Source organism: Oncorhynchus nerka, linkage group LG26 (genome assembly GCF_034236695.1).
Source record: "Oncorhynchus nerka isolate Pitt River linkage group LG26, Oner_Uvic_2.0, whole genome shotgun sequence".
Taxonomy (NCBI): domain Eukaryota; kingdom Metazoa; phylum Chordata; class Actinopteri; order Salmoniformes; family Salmonidae; genus Oncorhynchus; species Oncorhynchus nerka.
In genome coordinates this window covers 49,273,930-49,297,115 of record NC_088421.1, presented here as the reverse complement: position 1 = coordinate 49,297,115, position 23,186 = coordinate 49,273,930, and the positions used below count along the sequence as shown (strand labels likewise).

General features: G+C 45.4%; 1 protein-coding gene across 1 annotated transcript in view; it reads right to left on the bottom strand.

Moving 5' to 3' along the window:
* Positions 1 to 22,506, bottom strand: part of LOC135564909 (4-aminobutyrate aminotransferase, mitochondrial-like) — a 32,135-nt gene extending 9,629 nt beyond the window's left edge. Inside the window, exons 1-5 of the mRNA XM_065010995.1 lie at positions 22,455 to 22,506; positions 18,402 to 18,512; positions 13,265 to 13,361; positions 7,489 to 7,549; positions 7,022 to 7,139 (exon numbers count right to left, since the gene is read on the bottom strand). Of these exons, the coding sequence (XP_064867067.1) occupies positions 7,022 to 7,139; positions 7,489 to 7,549; positions 13,265 to 13,361; positions 18,402 to 18,512; positions 22,455 to 22,506 (439 nt within the window). The remainder of the gene's footprint in view (positions 1 to 7,021; positions 7,140 to 7,488; positions 7,550 to 13,264; positions 13,362 to 18,401; positions 18,513 to 22,454) is intronic.
* Positions 22,507 to 23,186: the final 680 nt, after the last annotated feature.

Below are 23,186 nucleotides of genomic sequence, written 5' to 3'. Positions count from 1 at the left end.
TAGTGCACTATAAATGCCTCCCTATTCCCTACATAGAGCTCTGGTCTAAAGTAATGCACTATAAATTGAAAAGGGCGCCATTTGGGACAATCAATCCATTGAAGTGCAGAGCAGCGTCCAGTATGTAGAAGTTTATCATTGAGAGAACAATGTTGGCTACTCTGTCAGGTCACGACCCAGCCTGAAATACGACGCTTTCTGGCTAATGAGTAGCTGCAGTTTATACAGTAACTTCGGAAGTATTCAGACCCCTTGACCTTTCCACATTTTGTTACGTTACAGCCTAATTACAAAACTGGTTAAATGGTTTTTTTCCCGATCCTTTATCTACGTAAAATAGCCCATAATGACAAAGCAAAAACAGGTCAACATTTTTTGATAATTTATTACAAATAAAAAAAAATGTAATATTTACAGAAGTTTACAGACCCTTAATGACATCACAATACCCCATAATGACATCACAATACCCCATAATGACATCACAATACCCCATAATGGTACAGACCCTTTACTCAGTAACTTGTTGAAGCACCTTTGGCAGCGATTACAACCTCTGAGTCTTCTTGGGTATGACGCTACAAGCTTGGCACACCTGTATTTGTGGAGTTTCTCCCATTCTTCTCTGCAGATCCTCTCAAGCTCTGTCAGGTTTGATGGGGAGCATCGCTGCAGAGCTATTTTCACGTCTCTCCAGAGATGCTCGATCGGGTTCAAGTCCGGGCTCTGGCTGGGTCACCCAAGGACATAAAGAGACTTGTCCCGAAGCCACTCCTGCGTTGTCTTGGCTGTGTGCTTAGGGTCGTTGTCCTGTTGGAAGGTGAACCTTCGCCCCAGTCTGAGGTCCTGAGCGCTCTGGAGCAGGTTTTATTCAAGGATCTCTCTGTACTTTGCTCTGTTCATCCTTCCCTCGATCCTGACTAGTCTTCCAGTCCCTGCCGCTGAGAAACATCCCCACGGCATGATTCTGCCACCACCACGCTTCACCGTAGGGATGATGCCAGGTTTCCTCCAGACGTGATGCTTGGCATTCAGGCCAAAGAGTTCAATCTTGGTTTCATCAGACCAGAGAATCTGGTTTCTCATGGTCTGAAAGTCCTTTAGATGCCTTTTGGCAAACTACAAACTGGCTGTCATGTGCCTTTTACTGAGGAGTGGCTTCCATCTGGCCACTCTACCATAAAGGCCTGATTGGTGGAGTGCTGCAGAGATGGTTGTCCTTCTGGAAGGTTCTCCCATCTCCGCAGAGGAACTCTGGGGATCTGTCAGAGTGACCATCGGGTTCTTGGTCACCTCCCTGACCAAGGCCCTTCTCCCCCGATTGCTCAGTTTGGCCGGGCAGCCAGCTCTTGGAAGAGTCTTGGTGGTTCCAAACTTCTTCACTTTAAGAACGATCGAGGCCATTGTGTTCTTGGGGACCTTCAATGATGCAGAAATGTTTTCGTACCCTTCCCCAGATCTGTGCCTCAACACAATCCTGTCTCGGAGCTCTACGGACAATTCCTTCGACCTCATGGCTTGGTTTTTGCTCTGACATGCACTGTCAACTGTGGGACCTTATAGAAATAGAGGAGATGTGTGTGCTAACCAATAGGAATAGAGGAGATGTGTGTGCTAACCAATAGGAATAGAGAAGATGTGTGTGCTAACCAATAGGAATAGAGGAGATGTGTGCTAACCAATAGGAATAGAGGAGATGTGTGTGCTAACCAATAGGAATAGAGGAGATGTGTGTGCTAACCAATAGGAATAGAGGAGATGTGTGTGCTAACCAACAGGAATAGAGGAGATGTGTGTGCTAACCAACAGGAATAGAGGAGATGTGTGTGCTAACCAACAGGAATAGAGGAGATGTGTGTGCTAACCAATAGGAATAGAGGAGATGTGTGTGCTAACCAATAGGAATAGAGGAGATGTGTGTGCTAACCAATAGGAATAGAGGAGATGTGTGTGCTAACCAATAGGAATAGAGGAGATGTGTGTGCTAACCAACAGGAATAGAGGAGATGTGTGTGCTAACCAATAGGAATAGAGGAGATGTGTGTGCTAACCAATAGGAATAGAGGAGATGTGTGTGCTAACCAATAGGAATAGAGGAGATGTGTGTGCTAACCAATAGGAATAGAGGAGATGTGTGTGCTAACCAATAGGAATAGAGGAGATGTGTGTGTGCTAACCAATAGGAATAGAAGAGATGTCTGTACTAACCAATAGGAATAGAAGAGATGTCTGTACTAACCAATAGGGATGGAGGAGATCTGTGTGTACTAACCAATAGGGATGGAGGAGATCTGTGTGTACTTACCAATAGGGATGGAGGAGATCTGTGTGCACTTACCAATAGGGATGGAGGAAATCTGTGTGCACTAACCAATAGGAATAGAGGAGATCTGTGTGCACTAACCAATAGGAATGGAGGAGATCTGTGTGTACTAACCAATAGGGATGGAGGAGATCTGTGTGCACTAACCAATAGGGATTACATTTACATTACATTACATTTAAGTCATTTAGCAGACGCTCTTATCCAGAGCGACTTACAAATTGGTGCTTTCACCTTATGACATCCAGTGGAACAGCCACTTTACAATAGTGCATCTAGGTCTTTTAAAGGGGGAGAAGGATTACTTTATCCTATCCTAGGTATTCCTTAAAGAGGTGGGGTTTCAGGTGTCTCCGGAAGGTGGTGATTGACGCCGCTGTCCTGGCGTCGTGAGGGAGTTTGTTCCACCATTGGGGGGCCAGAGCAGCGAACAGTTTTGACTGGGCTGAGCGGGAACTGTACTTCCTCAGTGGTAGGGAGGCGAGCAGGCCAGAGGTGGATGAACGCAGTGCCCTTGTTTGGGTGTAGGGCCTGATCAGAGCCTGGAGGTACTGAGGTGCCGTTCCCCTCACAGCTCCGTAAGCAAGCACCATGGTCTTGTAGCGGATGCGAGGGATGGAGGAGATCTGTGTGCACTAACCAATAGGGATGGAGGAGATCTGTGTGCACTAACCAATAGGAATAGAGGAGATCTGTGTGCACTAACCAATAGGAATGGAGGAGATCTGTGTGTACTAACCAATAGGGATGGAGGAGATCTGTGTGTACTTACCAATAGGGATGGAGGAGATCTGTGTGTACTTACCAATAGGGATGGAGGAGATCTGTGTGCACTAACCAATAGGAATAGAGGAGATCTGTGTGCACTAACCAATAGGAATGGAGGAGATCTGTGTGTACTAACCAATAGGGATGGAGGAGATCTGTGTGTACTTACCAATATGGATGGAGGAGATCTGTGTGCACTTACCAATAGGAATAGAGGAGATCTGTGTGCACTAACCAATAGGAATAGAGGAGATCTGTGTGCACTAACCAATAGGAATTGAGGAGATCTGTGTGTACTAACCGATAGGGATGGAGGAGATCTGTGTGTACTTACCAATAGGGATGGAGGAGATCTGTGTGCACTAACCAATAGGAATGGAGGAGATCTGTGTGTACTAACCAATAGGGATGGAGGAAATCTGTGTGTACTGACCAATAAGGACGGAGGAGATGTGTGTACTAACCAATAGGAACAATTCCTTTGACCTCATGGCTTGGTTTTTGCTCTGACATGCACTGTCAACTGTGGGACCATATATAGACAGGTGTGTGCCTTTCCAAATCATGTCTAATCAATTGAATTTATCACAGGTGGACTCCAATCAAGTTGTAGAAACATCTCAAGGATGATCAATGGAAACAGGATGCACCGGAGCTCAATTTAGAGTCTTATAGCAAAGGGTCTGAATACTTATATAAATAAGGAATCTGTTTTTCAATTTTTATAATTTTTACAACGAATCACATTGTCATTATGGGGTATTGTGTTTGGATTGCTGAAGATTTAAATTTATTTAATCAATTATAGATTAAGGCTGTAACGTAACAAAATGTGGAAAAAGTCAAGGAGTCTGAATACTTTCCGAATATACACACACTTAAAAAAATAAACTTTATTTTAACAGGGGAAACATATTGAGGTCTTTTTCTACAAATGTGCCCTGAAAATACAACATACAGTCACTCTACACATTAGACCCAAACATATAGAACCTTTAAATACTAAAACCCAGTCATGGGAAGCACAAATAAAACATCACAAATCAGACCAGAAAAACTGTTACATTCACTCACACACACACACACACACTTTAACTCCTCATAGCTAGACCTCATCATAACTAAACACACGAGGACCTCATCATGACTAAACACACGAGGAACTCATCATGACTAAACACACGAGGACCTCATCATGACTAAACACACGAGGACCTCATCATGACTAAACACATGAGGACCTCATCATGACTAAACACACGAGGACAAGGTCATCAATAACTGCCTTACCTGTCCTAGACCTCATCATGACTAAACACACGAGGACAAGGTCATCAATAACTACCTTACCTGTCCTAGACCTCATCATGACTAAACACATGAGGACGAGGTCATCAATAACTACATTACCTGTCCTAGACCTCATCATAACTAAACACATGAGGACCTCATCATAACTAAACACACGAGGACCTCATCATAACTAAACACACGAGGACCTCATCATAACTAAACACACGAGGACCTCATCATAACTAAACACACGAGGACCTCATCATAACTAAACACACGAGGACCTCATCATAACTAAACACACGAGGACCTCATCATAACTAAACACACGAGGACGAGGTCATCAATAACTGCCTTACCTGTCCTAGACCTCATCATAACTAAACACATGAGGACGAGGTCATCAATAACTGCCTTACCTGTCCTAGACCTCATCATGACTAAACACACGAGGACGAGGTCATCAATAACTGCCTTACCTGTCCTAGACCTCATCATAACTAAACACACGAGGACCTCATCATGACTAAACACACGAGGACCTCATCATAACTAAACACATGAGGACAAGGTCATCAATAACTACATTACCTGTCCTAGACCTCATCATAACTAAACACATGAGGACGAGGTCATCAATAACTACATTACCTGTCCTAGACCCTCATCATAACTAAACACATGAGGACGAGGTCATCAATAACTACATTACCTGTCCTAGACCTCATCATGACTAAACACATGAGGACGAGGTCATCAATAACTACATTACCTGTCCTAGACCTCATCATGACTAAACACATGAGGACGAGGTCATCAATAACTACCTTACCTGTCCTAGACCTCATCATAACTAAACACACGAGGACAAGGTCATCAATAACTGCTGTCACGTTCGTCATACGAATGAGACCAAGGGTATAGCGTGCTATGCGTACATTCTTCTTTATTTAAAGAATGAAACACTGAACAAACTAACAAAATACTAAAAATAGACTAAACATAGAACAAGATCCCACAAACACCAAAGGAATATGGCTGCCTAAATATGGTCCCCAATCAGAGACAACGATAAACAGCTGCCTCTGATTAGGAACCATATCAGGCCACCATTTAAAGAATGAAAACCCAAACTAACAAAATACAAAAACCCCTAGACAATACAAAAACCCCTAGACAATACAAAAACCCCTAGACAATACAAAAACCCCTAGACAATACAAAAACCCCTAGACAATACAAAAACCCCTAGACAATACAAAAACCCCTAGACAATACAAAAACCCCTAGACAATACAAAAACCCCTAGACAATACAAAAACCCCTAGACAATACAAAAACTAGCGTATCCACCCTAGTCACACCCTGACCTAACCAAAATATAAAGAAAACAGTGCCATCTCAGGTCAGGGCGTGACAACTGCTGTATGTGGCCTCGCCCTAAACCACTGCAATGTAAACTAAGTCTCTCGCCTCCAGCTGCTTTCTGTGTTGCAATGTCAGGCTAAAAAACACAAGGTCCTCTCAGGTATGTAGCTTTTGGTTTGCAGCGTTCTATAATATAGTAATATAACATAGTAACATAATAAAATCAATATCTTCTAGACACCAACCGATAAGGATGGAGGAGGATTGTGTGCTAACCAATAGGAATAGAGGAGATGTGTGAGCTAACCAATAGGAATAGATGAGATATGTGGGCTAACCAATAGGAAGAGAGGAGATCAGTGTACTCATCAATAGGAATAGAGGAGATCTGGGTACTAACCAATAAGGATGGAGATCTGTGTAAATCAAATAACATTTTGTTGGTAACATACACATGGTTAGCAGATGTTATTGTGAGTGTAGCGAAATGCTTGTGGTGTAGAGAAATGCTTTTACTGACCAATAAGGATGGAGCAGATGTGTGTACTAACCAATAGGGATGGAGGAGATGTGTGTACTAACCAACAGGGATGGAGGAGATGTGTGTACTGACCAATAAGGATGGAGCAGATGTGTGTACTAACCAACAGGGATGGAGGAGATGTGTGTACTGACCAATAAGGATGGAGGAGATGTGTGTACTGACCAATAAGGATGGAGCAGATGTGTGTACTAACCAATAGGGATGGAGGAGATGTGTGCACTGACCAATAAGGATGGAGCAGATGTGTGTACTAACCAATAAGGATGGAGGAGATGTGTGTACTGACCAATAAGGATGGAGGAGATGTGTGTACTGACCAATAAGGATGGAGGAGATGTGTGTACTGACCAATAAGGATGGAGGAGATGTGTGTACTGACCAATAAGGATGGAGGAGATGTGTGTACTGACCAATAAGGATGGAGGAGATGTGTGTACTAACCAACAGGAATAGAGGAGATCTGTGTGTAACTAACCAATAGGTATGGAGGAGATGTGTGTACTGACCAATAAGGATGGAGGAGATGTGTGTACTGACCAATAAGGATGGAAGAGATGTGTGTACTAACCAATAGGAATAGAGGAGATCTGTGTGTACTAACCAATAGGAATAGAGGAGATCTGTGTACTAACCAATAGGAATAGAGGAGATCGCGGTACTGACCAATAGGAATAGAGGAGATCTGTGTACTAACCAATAGGAATAGAGGAGATCTGTGTACTGACCAATAGGAATAGAGGAGATCTGTGTGTAGACGTCCAGCATGCGGTTTCCGTCCACGTCCACCAGGTAGTTTCCTCTGCTCTCCTCATAGTTACAGAAGAAATTGATTGCTCCCACGTTCTGGGGGGGGGGGGGGGGGGAGGGAGGGAGAGAGCGAGAGAGAGAGAGAGGGAGTGTGAGATGGACAGAGAGAGAGAGAGAGTGTGTGAGATGGACAGAGAGAGAGAGATAAGGTATTCAGTTAACTCAGTCTAGACACAGAGAGACACTGTGTGTCTGCGTTGTGTGTGTCTGCGTTGTGTGTGTCTGCTTTGTGTGTGTCTGCTTTGTGTGTGTCTGCGTTGTGTGTGTCTGCGTTGTGTGTGTCTGCTTTGTGTGTGCACGCATGCAAGCGTGTGACGCAATAATGCATTGTTTTATTTCATCATCAAAACAGCCTCACACACACACACACTCTCTCTTGGCGTACCTGCATCTCTCCCAACTGTTTGGTCAGCTCCTGGTGGGGGAGGAGGAGGAGGGAGGGGAGGAGAGAGGGGAGGAGAGGAGGGAAGAGGGAGGGGAGGAGAGGAGGAGAGAGATGTCAGGTCAGGGTGGTTCCTCAACAGTAGGTTAATGTATCTCAAAATGGCAGTCTATTCCCTCCATAGTGTCCTGGTCTAATGCAGTCTATTCCCTCCATAGTGTCCTGGTCTAATGCAGTCTATTCCCTCCATAGTGCCCTGGTCTAATGCAGTCTATTCCCTCCATAGTGCCCTGGTCTAATGCAGTCTATTCCCTCCATAGTGTCCTGGTCTAATGCAGTCTATTCCCTCCATATGTCCTGGTCTAATGCAGTCTATTCCCTCCATAGTGCCCTGGTCTAATGCAGTCTATTCCCTCCATAGTGCCCTGGTCTAATGCAGTCTATTCCCTCCATAGTGTCCTGGTCTAATGCAGTCTATTCCCTCCATAGTGCCCTGGTCTAATACAGTCTATTCCCTCCATAGTGCCCTGGTCTAATGCAGTCTATTCCCTCAATAGTGCCCTGGTCTAATGCAGTCTATTCCCTCCATAGTGTCCTGGTCTACTGCAGTCTATTCCCTCCATAGTACCCTGGTCTAATGCAGTCTAATGCAGTCTCCATAGTGCCCTGGTTTATTCCCTCCATAGTGCCCTGGTCTAATGCAGTCTATTCCCTCCATAGTGCCCTGGTCTAATGCAGTCTATTCCCTCCATAGTACCCTGGTCTAATGCAGTCTATTCCCTCCATAGTGTCCTGGTCTAATGCAGTCTATTCCCTCCATAGTACCCTGGTCTAATGCAGTCTATGCCCTCCATAGTGCCCTGGTCTAATGCAGTCTATTCCCTCCATAGTGCCCTGGTCTAATGCAGTCTATTCCCTTCATAATGCAGTCAATTCCCTCCATAGTGCCCTGGTCTAATGCAGTCTATTCCCTCCATAGTGCCCTGGTCTATTCCCTCCATAGTGCCCTGGTCTAATACAGTCTATTCCCTCCATAGTGTCCTGGTCTAATGCAGTCTATTCCCTCCATAGTGCCCTGGTCTAATGCAGTCTATTCCCTCCATAGTGCCCTGGTTTAATACAGTCTATTCCCTCCATAGTGCCCTGGTCTATTCCCTCCATAGTGCCCTGGTCTAATACAGTCTATTCCCTCCATAGTGCCCTGGTCTAATGCAGTCTATTCCCTCCATAGTACCCTGGTCTAATGCAGTCTATTCCCTCCATAGTGCCCTGGTCTAATGCAGTCTATTCCCTCCATAGTACCCTGGTCTAATGCAGTCTATTCCCTCCATAGTGCCCTGGTCTAATACAGTCTATTCCCTCCATAGTGCCCTGGTCTAATGCAGCCTATTCCCTCCATAGTGTCCTGGTCTAATGCAGTCTATTCCCTCCATAGTGCCCTGGTCTAATGCAGCATATTCCCTCCATAGTGTCCTGGTCTAATGCAGTCTATTCCCTCCATAGTACCCTGGTCTATTCCCTCCATAATGCCCTGGTCTAATGCAGTCTATTCCCTCCATAGTGCCCTGGTCTAATGCAGTCTATTCCCTCCATAGTGCCCTGGTCTAATGCAGTCTATTCCCTCCATAGTGCCCTGGTCTATTCCCTCCGTAGTGCCCTGGTCTAATACAGTCTATTCCCTCCATAGTGTCCTGGCCTAATGCAGTCTATTCCCTCCATAGTGCCCTGGTCTAATGCAGCCTATTCCCTCCATAGTGCCCTGGTCTAATGCAGCCTATGCCCTCCATAGTGCAGTCTATTCCCTCCATAGTGCCCTGGTCTAATGCAGTCTATTCCCTCCATAGTGCCCTGGTCTAATGCAGCCTATTCCCTCCATAGTGCCCTGGTCTAATGCAGTCTATTCCCTCCATAGTGCCCTGGTCTAATGCAGTCTATTCCTTCCATAGTGCCCTGGTCTAATGCAGTCTATTCCCTCCATAGTGCCGTGGTCTAATGCAGTCTATTCCCTCCATAGTGCCCTGGTCTAATGCAGTCTATTGCCTCCATAGTGCCCTGGTCTAATGCAGTCTATTCCCTCCATAGTACCCTGGTCTAATACAGTCTATTCCCTCCATAGTGCCCTGGTCTAATGCAGTCTATTCCCTCCATAGTGCCCTGGTCTAATGCAGCCCATTCCCTCCATAGTACCCTGGTCTAATGCAGTCTATTCTCTCCATAGTGCCCTGGTCTAATGCAGTCTATTCCCTCCATAGTGCCCTGGTCTAATGCAGTATATTCCCTCCATAGTGCCCTGGTCTAATGCAGCCTATTCCCTCCATAGTGTACTGGTCTAATGCAGTCTATTCCCTCCATAGTGCCCTGGTCTAATGCAGTCTATTCCCTCCATAGTGCCCTGGTCTAATGCAGTCTATTCCCTCCATAGTACCCTGGTCTAATGCAGTCTATTCCCTCCATAGTGCCCTGGTCTAATGCAGCCTATTCCCTCCATAGTACCCTGGTCTAATGCAGTCTATTCCCTCCATAGTGCCCTGGTCTAATGCAGTCTATTCCCTCCATAGTGTCCTGGTCTAATACAGTCTATTCCCTCCATAGTGCCCTGGTCTACCCTGGTCTAATGCAGCCTATTCCCTCCATAGTGCCCTGGTCTAATGCAGTCTATTCCCTCCATAGTGCCCTGGTCCCTGGTCTAATGCAGTCTATTCCCTCCATAGTGCCCTGGTCTAATGCAGTCTATTCCCTCCATAGTGCCCTGGTCTAATACAGTCTATTCCCTCCATAGTACCCTGGTCTAATACAGTCTATTCCCTCCATAGTACCCTGGTCTATTCCCTCCATAGTGCCCTGGTCTAATGCAGTCTATTCCTCCATAGTGCCCTGGTCTATTCTATTCCTCCATAGTGCCCTGGTCTAATGCAGTCTATTCCTCCATAGTGCCCTGGTCTAATGCAGTCTATTCCTCCATAGTGCCCTGGTCTAATGCAGTCTATTCCATCCATATTGCCCTGGTCTAATGCAGTCTATTCCCTCCATAGTGCCCTGGTCTAATACAGTCTATTCCCTCCATAGTGCCCTGGTCTAATGCAGTCTATTCCCTCCATAGTGCCCTGGTCTAATGCAGTCGATTCCCTCCATAGTGCCCTGGTCTAATGCAGTATATTCCCTCCATAGTGCCCTGGTCTAATGCAGTCTATTCCCTCCATAGTGTCCTGGTCTATAGTGCCCTGGTCTATTCCTCCATAGTGCCCTGGTCTAATGCAGTCTATTCCCTCAATAGTGTCCTGGTCTAATGCAGTCTATTCCCTCCATAGTGCAGTCTATTCCTCCATAGTGCCCTGGTCTATATGCAATGCAGTCTATTCCCTCCATAGTGTCCTGGTCTAATGCAGCCTATTCCCTCCATAGTGTCCTGGTCTAATGCAGTCTATTCCCTCCATAGTGCATTCTATTCCCTCCATAGTGCCCTGGTCTATTCCCTCCATAGTGCCCTGGTCTAATGCAGTCTATTCCCTCCATAGTGCCCTGGTCTATTCTATTCCATAGTGCCCTGGTCTAATGCAGTCTATTCCTCCATAGTGCCCTGGTCTAATGCAGCCTATTCCTCCATAGTGTCCTGGTCTAATGCAGTCTATTCCCTCCATAGTGCCCTGGTCTAGCAGTCTATTCCTCCATAGTCCATAGTGCCCTGGTCTAATGCAGTCTATTCCCTCCATAGTGCCCTGGTCTAATGCAGTCTATTCCCTCCATAGTGTCCTGGTCTAATGCAGTCTATTCCCTCCATAGTGCCCTGGTCTAATAGAGTCTATTCCCTCCATAGTACCCTGGTCTATTCCCTCCATAGTGCCCTGGTCTAATGCAGTCTATTCCCTCCATAGTGCCCTGGTCTAATACAGTCTATTCCCTCCATAGTACCCTGGTCTATTCCCTCCATAGTGCCCTGGTCTAATACAGTATATTCCCTCCATAGTGCCCTGGTCTATTCCCTCCATAGTGCCCTGGTCTAATGCAGTCTATTCCCTCCATAGTGCCCTGGTCTAATGCAGTCTATTCCATCCATATTGCCCTGGTCTAATGCAGTCTATTCCCTCCATAGTGCCCTGGTCTAATACAGTCTATTCCCTCCATAGTGCCCTGGTCTAATGCAGTCTATTCCCTCCATAGTGCCCTGGTCTAATGCAGTCGATTCCCTCCATAGTGCCCTGGTCTAATGCAGTATATTCCCTCCATAGTGCCCTGGTCTAATGCAGTCTATTCCCTCCATAGTGTCCTGGTCTAATGCAGCCTATTCCCTCCATAGTGCCCTGGTCTAATGCAGTCTATTCCCTCAATAGTGTCCTGGTCTAATGCAGTCTATTCCCTCCATAGTGTCCTGGTCTAATGCAGTCTATTCCCTCCATAGTGCAGTCTATTCCCTCCATAGTGCCCTGGTCTAATGCAGTCTATTCCCTCCATAGTGTCCTGGTCTAATGCAGCCTATTCCCTCCATAGTGTCCTGGTCTAATGCAGTCTATTCCCTCCATAGTGCAGTCTATTCCCTCCATAGTGCCCTGGTCTATTCCCTCCATAGTGCCCTGGTCTAATGCAGTCTATTCCCTCCATAGTGCCCTGGTCTATTCCCTCCATAGTGCCCTGGTCTAATGCAGTCTATTCCCTCCATAGTGTCCTGGTCTAATGCAGTCTATTCCCTCCATAGTGTAGTCTATTCCCTCCATAGTGCCCTGGTCTATTCCCTCCATAGTGCCCTGGTCTAATGCAGTCTATTCCCTCCATAGTGCCCTGGTCTAATGCAGTCTATTCCCTCAATAGTGTCCTGGTCTAATGCAGTCTATTCCCTCCATAGTGTCCTGGTCTAATGCAGTCTATTCCCTCCATAGTGCCCTGGTCTAATGCAGCCTATTCCCTCCATAGTGTCCTGGTCTAATGCAGTCTATTCCCTCCATAGTGCCCTGGTCTAATGCAGTCTATTCCCTCCATAGTGCCCTGGTCTATTCCCTCCATAGTGTCCTGGTCTAATGCAGTCTATTCCCTCCATAGTGCCCTGGTCTAATACAGTCTATTCCCTCCATAGTGCCCTGGTCTAATGCAGTCTATTCCCTCCATAGTGTCCTGGTCTAATGCAGTCTATTCCCTCCATAGTGCCCTGGTCTAATGCAGCCTATTCCCTCCATAGTGCCCTGGTCTATTCCCTCCATAGTGGTCTATTCTGTTCAGTACCTGTTAACAGACAGCTATAGTTCCTACTGGTCCATGGTGCTGTTAGTGACTCTGTGTGGTTCAGTACCTGTTAACAGACAGCTATAGTTCCTACTGGTCCATGGTGCTGTTAGTGACTCTGTGTGGTTCAGTACCTGTTAACAGACAGCTATAGTTCCTACTGGTCCATGGTGCTGTTAGTGGCCTACAGGGACTCTGTGTGGTTCAGTACCTGTTAACAGACAGCTATAGTTCCTACTGGTCCATGGTGCTGTTAGTGACTCAGTGTGGTTCAGTACCTGTTAACAGACAGCTATAGTTCCTACTGGTCCATGGTGCTGTTAGTGACTCTGTGTGGTTCAGTACCTGTTAACAGACAGCTATAGGTCCTACTGGTCCATGGTGCTGTTAGTGGCCTACAGGGACTCTGTGTGGTTCAGTACCTGTTAACAGACAGCTATAGTTCCTACTGGTCCATGGTGCTGTTAGTGACTCTGTGTGGTTCAGTACCTGTTAACAGACAGCTATAGTTCCTACTGGTCCATGGTGCTGTTAGTGACGTATTCAGGGACTCTGTGTGGTTCAGTACCTTGAACGGGGTCCTGGGACCTCGGTCTTCATGGAGGGCCCGTCGTATTCAAACTCCATCTGAGTCTTAGCTGCTGCCTTACTCGCATACCTGCAGCCTGTCCACACACACACACACACACACACACACACACACTTCATCTTAACCTTAGACAAGGACAAACCCTCCATTATGTTATGCCGTATCAGCCTTAGTTCCTGTCTGTCTGGCCACAGGGTTATATCATTAGTCTGTCTGGCCACAGGGTATGCAGGGTTATATCATTAGTCTGTCTGGCCACAGGGTATGCAGGGTTATATCATTAGTCTGTCTGGCCACAGGGTGATACCATTAGTCTGTCTGGCCACAGGGTGATACCATTAGTCTGTCTGGCCACAGGGTATGTAGGGTGATACCATTAGTCTGTCTGGCCACAGGGTATGTAGGGTGATATCATTAGTCTGTCTGGCCACAGGGTATGCGGGGTGATACCATTAGTGTGTCTGGCCACAGGGTATGCAGGGCGATATCATTAGTCTGTCTGGCCACAGGGTGATATTTTAATCTGTCTGGCCACAGGGTGATATCATTAGTCTGTCTGGCCACAGGGTATGCAGGGTGATATCATTAGTCTGTCTGGCCACAGGGTGATATCATTAGTCTGTCTGGCCACAGGGTATGTAGGGTGATATCATTAGTCTGTCTGGCCACAGGGTATGCAGGGTGATATCATTAGTCTGTCTGGCCACAGGGTGATATCATTAGTCTGTCTGGCCACAGGGTATGTAGGGTGATATCATTAGTCTGTCTGGCCATAGGGTATGTAGGGTGATGTCATTAGTCTGTCTGGCCACAGGGTACGTAGGGTGATATCATTAGTCTGTCTGGCCACAGGGTGATATCATTAGTATGTCTGGCCACAGGGTGATATCATTAGTCTGTCTGGCCACAGGGTACGTAGGGTGATATCATTAGTCTGTCTGGCCACAGGGTTATATCATTAGTCTGTCTGGCCACAGGGTATGTAGGGTGATATCATTAGTCTGTCTGGCCATAGGGTATGTAGGGTGATATCATTAGTCTGTCTGGCCACAGGGTGATATCATTAGTCTGTCTGGCCACAGGGTACGTAGGGTGATATCATTAGTCTGTCTGGCCACAGGGTATGTAGGGTTAAATCATTAGTCTGTCTGGCCACAGGGTATGTAGGGTTAAATCATTAGGCTGTCTGGCCACAGGGTATATAGGGTGATATCATTAGTCTGTCTGGCCACAGGGTATGTAGGGTTAAATCATTAGTCTGTCTGGCCATAGGGTATGTAGGGTTATATCATTAGTCTGTCTGGCCATAGGGTGATATCATTAGTCTTTCTGGCCACAGGGCTGGCCACAGGGTATGTAGGGTGATATCATTAGTCTGTCTGGCCACAGGGTATGTAGGGTGATATCATTAGTCTGTCTGGCCACAGGGTATGTAGGGTGATATCATTAGTCTGTCTGGCCACAGGGTATGTAGGGTGATATCATTAGTCTGTCTGGGCACAGGGTATGTAGGGTGATATCATTTGTCTGTCTGGCCAAAGGGTATGTAGGGTGATGTCATTATGTAGGGTGATATCATTAGTCTGTCTGGCCACAGGGTACATAGGGTGATATCATTAGTCTGTCTGGGCACAGGGTATGTAGGGTGATATCATTAGTCTGTCTGGGCACAGGGTATGTAGGGTGATATCATTTGTCTGTCTGGGCACAGGGTATGTAGGGTGATGTCATTATGTAGGGTGATATCATTAGTCTGTCTGGCCACAGGGTACATAGGGTGATATCATTAGTCTGTCTGGGCACAGGGTATGTAGGGTGATATCATTAGTCTGTCTGGGCACAGGGTATGTAGGGTGATATCATTTGTCTGTCTGGCCACAGGGTATGTAGGGTGATATCATTAGTCTGTCTGGGCACAGGGTATGTAAGGGTGATATCATTTGTCTGTCTGGCCACAGGGTATGTAGGGTGATGTCATTATGTAGGGTGATATCATTAGTCTGTCTGGCCACAGGGTACATAGGGTGATATCATTAGTCTGTCTGGCCACAGGGTATGTAGGGTGATATCATTAGTCTGTCTGGGCACAGGGTATGTAGGGTGATATCATTTGTCTGTCTGGCCACAGGGTATGTAGGGTGAGTGATATCATTAGTCTGTCTGGCCACAGGGTGATATCATTAGTCTGTCTGGCCACAGGGTGATATTTTAGTCTGTCTGGCCACAGGGTGATATCATTAGTCTGTCTGGCCACAGGGTGATATCATTAGTCTGTCTGGCCACAGGGTATGTAGGGTGATATCATTAGTCTGTCTGGCCACAGGGCATGTAGGGTGATATCATTAGTCTGTCTGGCCACAGGGCATGTAGGGTGATACCATTAGTCTGTCTGGCCACAGGGTATGTAGGGTGATATCATTAGTCTGTCTGGCCACAGGGTATGTAGGGTGATATCATTAGTCTGTCTGGCCACAGGGTATGTAGGGTGATATCATTAGTCTGTCTGGCCACAGGGTATGTAGGGTGATATCATTAGTCTGTCTGGCCACAGGGTATGTAGGGTGATATCATTAGTCTGTCTGGCCACAGGGTATGTAGGGTGATATCATTAGTCTGTCTGGCCACAGGGTATGTAGGGTGATATCATTAGTCTGTCTGGCCACAGGGTATGTAGGGTGATATCATTAGTCTGTCTGGCCACAGGGTATGTAGGGTGATATCATTAGTCTGTCTGGCCACAGGGTATGTAGGGTGATATCATTAGTCTGTCTGGCCACAGGGCATGCAGGGTGATATCATTAGTCTGTCTGGCCACAGGGTGATATTATTAGTCTGTCTGGTTACAGGGTGATATCATTAGTCTGTCTGGCCACAGGGTGATATTATTAGTCTGTCTGGTCACAGGGTTATATCATTAGTCTGTCTGGCCACAGGGTTATATCATTAGTCTGTCTGGCCACAGGGTGATATTATTAGTCTGTCTGGTCACAGGGTGATATCATTAGTCTGTCTGGTCACAGGGTATGTAGGGTGAGTGATATCATTAGTCTGTCTGGCCACAGGGTGATATCATTAGTCTGTCTGGCCACAGGGTGATATTTTAGTCTGTCTGGCCACAGGGTGATATCATTAGTCTGTCTGGCCACAGGGTATGTAGGGTGATATCATTAGTCTGTCTGGCCACAGGGTATGTAGGGTGATATCATTAGTCTGTCTGGCCACAGGGTATGTAGGGTGATATCATTAGTCTGTCTGGCCACAGGGTATGTAGGGTGATATCATTAGTCTGTCTGGCCACAGGGTATGTAGGGTGATATCATTAGTCTGTCTGGCCACAGGGTATGTAGGGTGATATCATTAGTCTGTCTGGCCACAGGGTATGTAGGGTGATATCATTAGTCTGTCTGGCCACAGGGTATGTAGGGTGATATCATTTGTCTGTCTGGCCACAGGGTATGTAGGGTGATGTCATTATGTAGGGTGATATCATTAGTCTGTCTGGCCACAGGGTACATAGGGTGATATCATTAGTCTGTCTGGCCACAGGGTATGTAGGGTGATATCATTAGTCTGTCTGGGCACAGGGTATGTAGGGTGATATCATTTGTCTGTCTGGCCACAGGGTATGTAGGGTGAGTGATATCATTAGTCTGTCTGGCCACAGGGTGATATCATTAGTCTGTCTGGCCACAGGGTGATATCATTAGTCTGTCTGGCCACAGGGTATGTAGGGTGATATCATTAGTCTGTCTGGCCACAGGGTGATATCATTAGTCTGTCTGGCCACAGGGTATGTAGGGTGATATCATTAGTCTGTCTGGCCACAGGGTATGTAGGGTGATATCATTAGTCTGTCTGGCCACAGGGTATGTAGGGTGATATCATTAGTCTGTCTGGCCACAGGGTATGTAGGGTGATATCATTAGTCTGTCTGGCCACAGGGCATGCAGGGTGATATCATTAGTCTGTCTGGCCACAGGGTGATATTATTAGTCTGTCTGGTCACAGGGTGATATCATTAGTCTGTCTGGCCACAGGGTTATATCATTAGTCTGTCTGGTCACAGGGTTATATCATTAGTCTGTCTGGTCACAGGGTGATATCATTAGTCTGTCTGGTCACAGGGTTATATCATTAGTCTGTCTGGTCACAGGGTTATATCATTAGTCTGTCTGGTCACAGGGTTATATCATTAGTCTGTCTGGTCACAGGGTTATATCATTAGTCTGTCTGGTCACAGGGTTATATCATTAGTCTGTCTGGTCACAGGGTTATATCATTAGTCTGTCTGGTCACAGGGTTATATCATTAGTCTGTCTGGTCACAGGGTTATATCATTAGTCTGTCTGGTCACAGGGTTATATCATTAGTCTGTCTGGTCACAGGGTGATATTATTAGTCTGTCTGGCTACAGGGTTATATCATTAGTCTGTCTTAACCATGTAGCTGACCTCTGTTTTATGATTGAGGAAGCTGACTCATTAAGAGACTGTTGGCTACAGGGAACAGCAGCAAGGTCAGTAGTGTGACATTTCTACCAGTGTATATGTGTGTGTGTGTGTGTGTGTATACACCAAACAGTGATATAACTGGAATAGAGCATTAGCTGATTGCATATAGATATTACCTCTAACAGACATAACCATAACCTGTACACACTACTGTTCCTACTACCTCTTATGTGTGTGTGTGAGCGGTGTGTGTGAGCGGAGTGTGTTAGGGGAGTGTGTATCATTAGTCTGGCGTGTGTGAGCGGTGTGTGTGGGGGGAATGTGTGATCGGCGTGTGTGAGCGGAGTGTGAGCGCGTGTGGTGATATGAGCGGCGTGTGTGAGCGGCGTGTGTGAGCGGCGTGTGTGAGCGGCGTGTGAGCGGTGTGTGAGCGGAGTGTGTGAGCGGAGTGTGTGAGTGGCGTGTGTGAGCGGTGTGTGTGAGGGGAGTGTGTGATCGGAGTGTGTGAGCGGCGTGTGTGAGCCTTGTGTGTGAGCGGCGTGTGTGAGGGTGTGTGTGTGGCGGTGTGTGTGAGCGGTGTGTGTGTGGCGGTGTGTGTGTGAGGGAGTGTGTGAGTGGCGTGTGTGAGCGGTGTGTGTGAGGGTTAGTGTGTGATCGGCGTGTACCTGGTGCAGTGAGCCTGAGGTTCTGCTGTAGGGGAGAGGACCAGCTGCCTGCTGAGCAGAGAGGTCGCCATGACTCAGAACAACAGAATGAGGCAGAGAGAAAAGACAGTCCTCAACACCTGCCTTCACGCCACCTGAAGGAGGGAGAAATGCCATGATACAATCAGAGGACACACACACAGAGAGACACATCACACACAGAGAGAACACACACACACACACAGAGAGAGACAGAGAGAGAGAACACACACACACACACAGAGAGAGAGACACACACACAGAGAGAGAGAACACACACACAGAGAGAGAGAGACACACACAGAGAGAGAGAGAACACACACAGAGAGAGAGAACACACACAGAGAGAGAGAGAACACACACAGAGAGAGAGAGACACACACAGAGAGAGAGAACACACACAGAGAGAGAGAGAGAGAGAGAGAGAGAGAGACACACAGAGAGAGAGAGAGAGAGAGAGAGAGAGAGAGAGGACTAAGGCATAGGTACAGTTCTCAGAGCAGTGGTTTTAACTGAGAATCCATCCAACAGCACCACAACAAGTCTGTCAGACAGTGTAGAGGTTAGCAGCACAGAGACAGACAGTGGAGGTGTGTGTGTGTGTGTGTGTATGTGTGTGTGTGTGTGTGTGTGTGTGTGTGTGTGTGTGTGTGGAGGCGTTATGGGTGGGGTTATGATAACTAAAAGGCATCTGAGGAAAACTGACTGGCTTCATTAATACCATAGTTGCAACGTTCTGGAAACATTCCCAAAATCCTATCAGGTTATATAAATCCTATCAGGTTTTGATCAACTGTATAAATCCTATCAGGTTTTGATCAACTGTATAAATCCCCAGGTTATATAAATCCTATCAGGTGGTATTAACTGTATAAATCCCCAGGTGGTATTAACTGTATAAATCCCCAGGTGGTATAAACTGTATAAATCATATCAGGTGGTATAAACTGTATAAATCCCCAGGTTATATCAACTGTATAAATCCCCAGGTTATATCAACTGTATAAATCCCCAGGTGGTATTAACTGTATAAATCATATCAGATGGTATAAACTGTATAAATCCCCAGGTTGTATTAACTGTATAAATCCCCAGGTGGTATAAACTGTATAAATCCCCAGGTGGTATAAACTGTATAAATCCCCAGGTGGTATAAACTGTATAAATCCCCAGGTTGTATTAACTGTATAAATCCCCAGGTGGTATAAATCCCCAGGTTGTATAAATCCCCAGGTTGTATAAATCCCCAGGTTGTATAAATCCCCAGGTTGTATTAACTGTATAAATCCCCAGGTTGTATAAACTGTATAAATCCCCAGGTGGTATAAACTATATAAATCCCCAGGTTATATCAACTGTATAAATCCCCAGGTGGTTTAAACTGTATAAATCCCCAAGTTATATCAACTGTATAAATCCCCAGGTGGTATTAACTGTATAAATCCCCAGGTGGTATCAACTGTATAAATCCCCAGGCGGTATCAACTGTATAAATCCCCAGGCGGTATCAAATGTATAAATCCCCAGGTGGTATGAACTGTATAAATCCCCAGGTGGTATAAACTGTATAAATCCCCAGGTGGTATAAACTGTATAAATCCCCAGGTGGTATAAACTGTATAAATCCCCAGGTGGTATAAACTGTATAAATCCCCAGGTGGTATAAACTGTATAAATCCCCAGGTGGTATAAATCCCCAGGTTGTATTAACTGTATAAATCCCCAGGTGGTATAAATCCCCAGGTTGTATAAATCCCCAGGTTGTATAAATCCCCAGGTTGTATAAATCCCCAGGTTGTATTAACTGTATAAATCCCCAGGTTGTATAAACTGTATAAATCCCCAGGTGGTATAAACTATATAAATCCCCAGGTTATATCAACTGTATAAATCCCCAGGTGGTTTAAACTGTATAAATCCCCAGGTTATATCAACTGTATAAATCCCCAGGTTATATCAACTGTATAAATCCCCAGGCGGTATCAACTGTATAAATCCCCAGGTGGTATGAACTGTATAAATCCCCAGGTGGTATTAACTGTATAAATCCCCAGGTGGTATTAACTGTATAAATCCCCAGGTGGTATAAACTGTATAAATCCCCAGGTTGTATAAATCCCCAGGTGATGTTAACTGTATAAATCCCCAGGTGGTATTAACTGTATAAATCCCCAGGTGGTATAAACTGTATAAATCCCCAGGTGGTATAAACTCTATAAATCCCCAGGTGGTATTAACTGTATAAATCCCCAGGTGGTATAAACTGTATAAATCCCCAGGTGGTATAAACTGTATAAATCCCCAGGTGGTATAAACTGTATAAATCCCCAGGTGGTATAAACTGTATAAATCCCCAGGTGGTATAAACTGTATAAATCCCCAGGTGGTATTAACTGTATAAATCCCCAGGTGGTATTAACTGTATAAATCCCCAGGTGGTATAAACGGTATAAATCCCCAGGTGGTATTAACTGTATAAATCCCCAGGTGGTATCAACTGTATAAATCCCCAGGTGATGTTAACTGTATAAATCCCCAGGTGGTATAAATCCCCAGGTGGTATTAACTGTATAAATCCCCAGGTGGTATAAACGGTATAAATCCCCAGGTGGTATTAACTGTATAAATCCCCAGGTGGTATTAACTGTATAAATCCCCAGGTGATGTTAACTGTATAAATCCCCAGGTGGTATAAATCCCCAGGTGGTATGAACTGTATAAATCCCCAGGTTATATAAACTGTATAAATCCCCAGGTTATATAAATCCCCAGGTGATGTTAACTGTATAAATCCCCAGGTGGTGTAAACTGCATAAATCCCCAGGTGGTATAAACTGTATAAATCCCCAGGTGGTATAAACTGTATAGATCCCCAGGTGGTATTAACTGTATAAATCCCCAGGTTGTATAAACTGTATAAATCCCTAGGTGGTATAAACTGTATAAATCCCCAGGTTGTATAAACTGTATAAATCCCTAGGTGGTATAAACTGTATAAATCCCCAGGTTGTATAAACTGTATAAATCCCCAGGTGGTATAAACTGTATAAATCCCCAGGTGGTATAAACTGTATAAATCCCCAGGTGGTATAAATCCCCAGGTGGTATGAACTGTATAAATCCCCAGGTTATATAAACTGTATAAATCCCCAGGTTATATAAATCCCCAGGTGATGTTAACTGTATAAATCCCCAGGTGGTGTAAACTGCATAAATCCCCAGGTGGTATAAAATGTATAAATCCCCAGGTGGTATAAACTGCATAGATCCCCAGGTGGTATTAACTGTATAAATCCCCAGGTTGTATAAACTGTATAGATCCCCAGGTGGTATAAACTGTATAAATCCCTAGGTTGTATTAACTGTATAAATCCCCAGGTGGTATTAACTGTATAAATCCCCAGGTGGTATTAACTGTATAAATCCCCAGGTGGTATTAACTGTATAAATCCCCAGGTTGTATAAATCCCCAGGTGATGTTAACTGTATAAATCCCCAGGTTATATAAACTGTGTAAATCCTATCAGGTTTTGATCAACTGTATAGATCCCCAGGTTATATAAACTGTATAAATCCTATCAGGTTGTATAAACTGTATACATCCTATCAGGTTGTATAAACTGTATAAATCCTATCAGATTGTATAATCTGTATAAACCCCCAGGTGGTATTAACTGTATAAATCCCCAGGTGGTATAAACTGTATAAATCCCCAGGTGGTATAAACTGTATAAATCCCCAGGTGGTATAAACTGTATAAATCCCCAGGTGGTATAAACTGTATAAATCCCCAGGTTGTATAAACTGTATAAATCCCCAGGTGGTATAAACTGTCAACTATAATGAGGTTGGAGAAAGGCAGAGAGAGTTAACAGAAAGCCAGTCTCAGGTCTTTACTCTCTCCATGTTAACAGAGAAGCCAGTCTCCAGATCTTTACTCTCTCACCTCTCCATGTTAACAGAAAGCCAGTCTCCAGGTCTTTACTCTCCCATGTTAACAGATAAGCCAGTCTCCAGGTCTTTAAACTCTCTCACCTCTCCATGTTATAACAGATAAATCCAGTCTCCAGGTCTTTACTCTCTCCATGTTAACAGAGAAGCCAGTCTCCAGGTCTTTACTCTCTCCATGTTAACAGAAAGCCAGTCTCCAGGTCTTTAAACTGTCTCTCCATGTTAACAGAGAAGCCAGTCTCAGATCTTTACTCTCTCCATGTTAACAGAGAAGCCAGTCTCCAGGTCTTTACTCTCTCCATGTTAACAGAGAAGCCAGTCTCCAGGTCTTTACTCTCTCCATGTTAACAGAAAGCCAGTCTCCAGGTCTTTACTCTCTCCATGTTAACAGAGAAGCCAGTCTCCAGGTCTTTACTCTCTCCATGTTAACAGAGAAGCCAGTCTCCAGGTCTTTACTCTCTCCATGTTAACAGAGAAGCCAGTCTCCAGGTCTTTACTCTCTCCCATGTTAACAGAGAAGCCAGTCTCCAGATCTTTACTCTCTCCATGTTAACAGAGAAGCCAGTCTCCAGGTCTTTCCTCTCTCCATGTTAACAGAGAAGCCAGTCTCCAGGTCTTTACTCTCTCCATGTTAACAGAGAAGCCAGTCTCCAGGTCTTTACTCTCTCCATGTTAACAGAGAAGCCAGTCTCCAGGTCTTTACTCTCTCCATGTTAACAGAGAAGCCAGTCTCCAGGTCTTTACTCTCTCCATGTTAACAGAGAAGCCAGTCTCCAGGTCTTTACTCTCTCCATGTTAACAGAGAGCCAGTCTCCA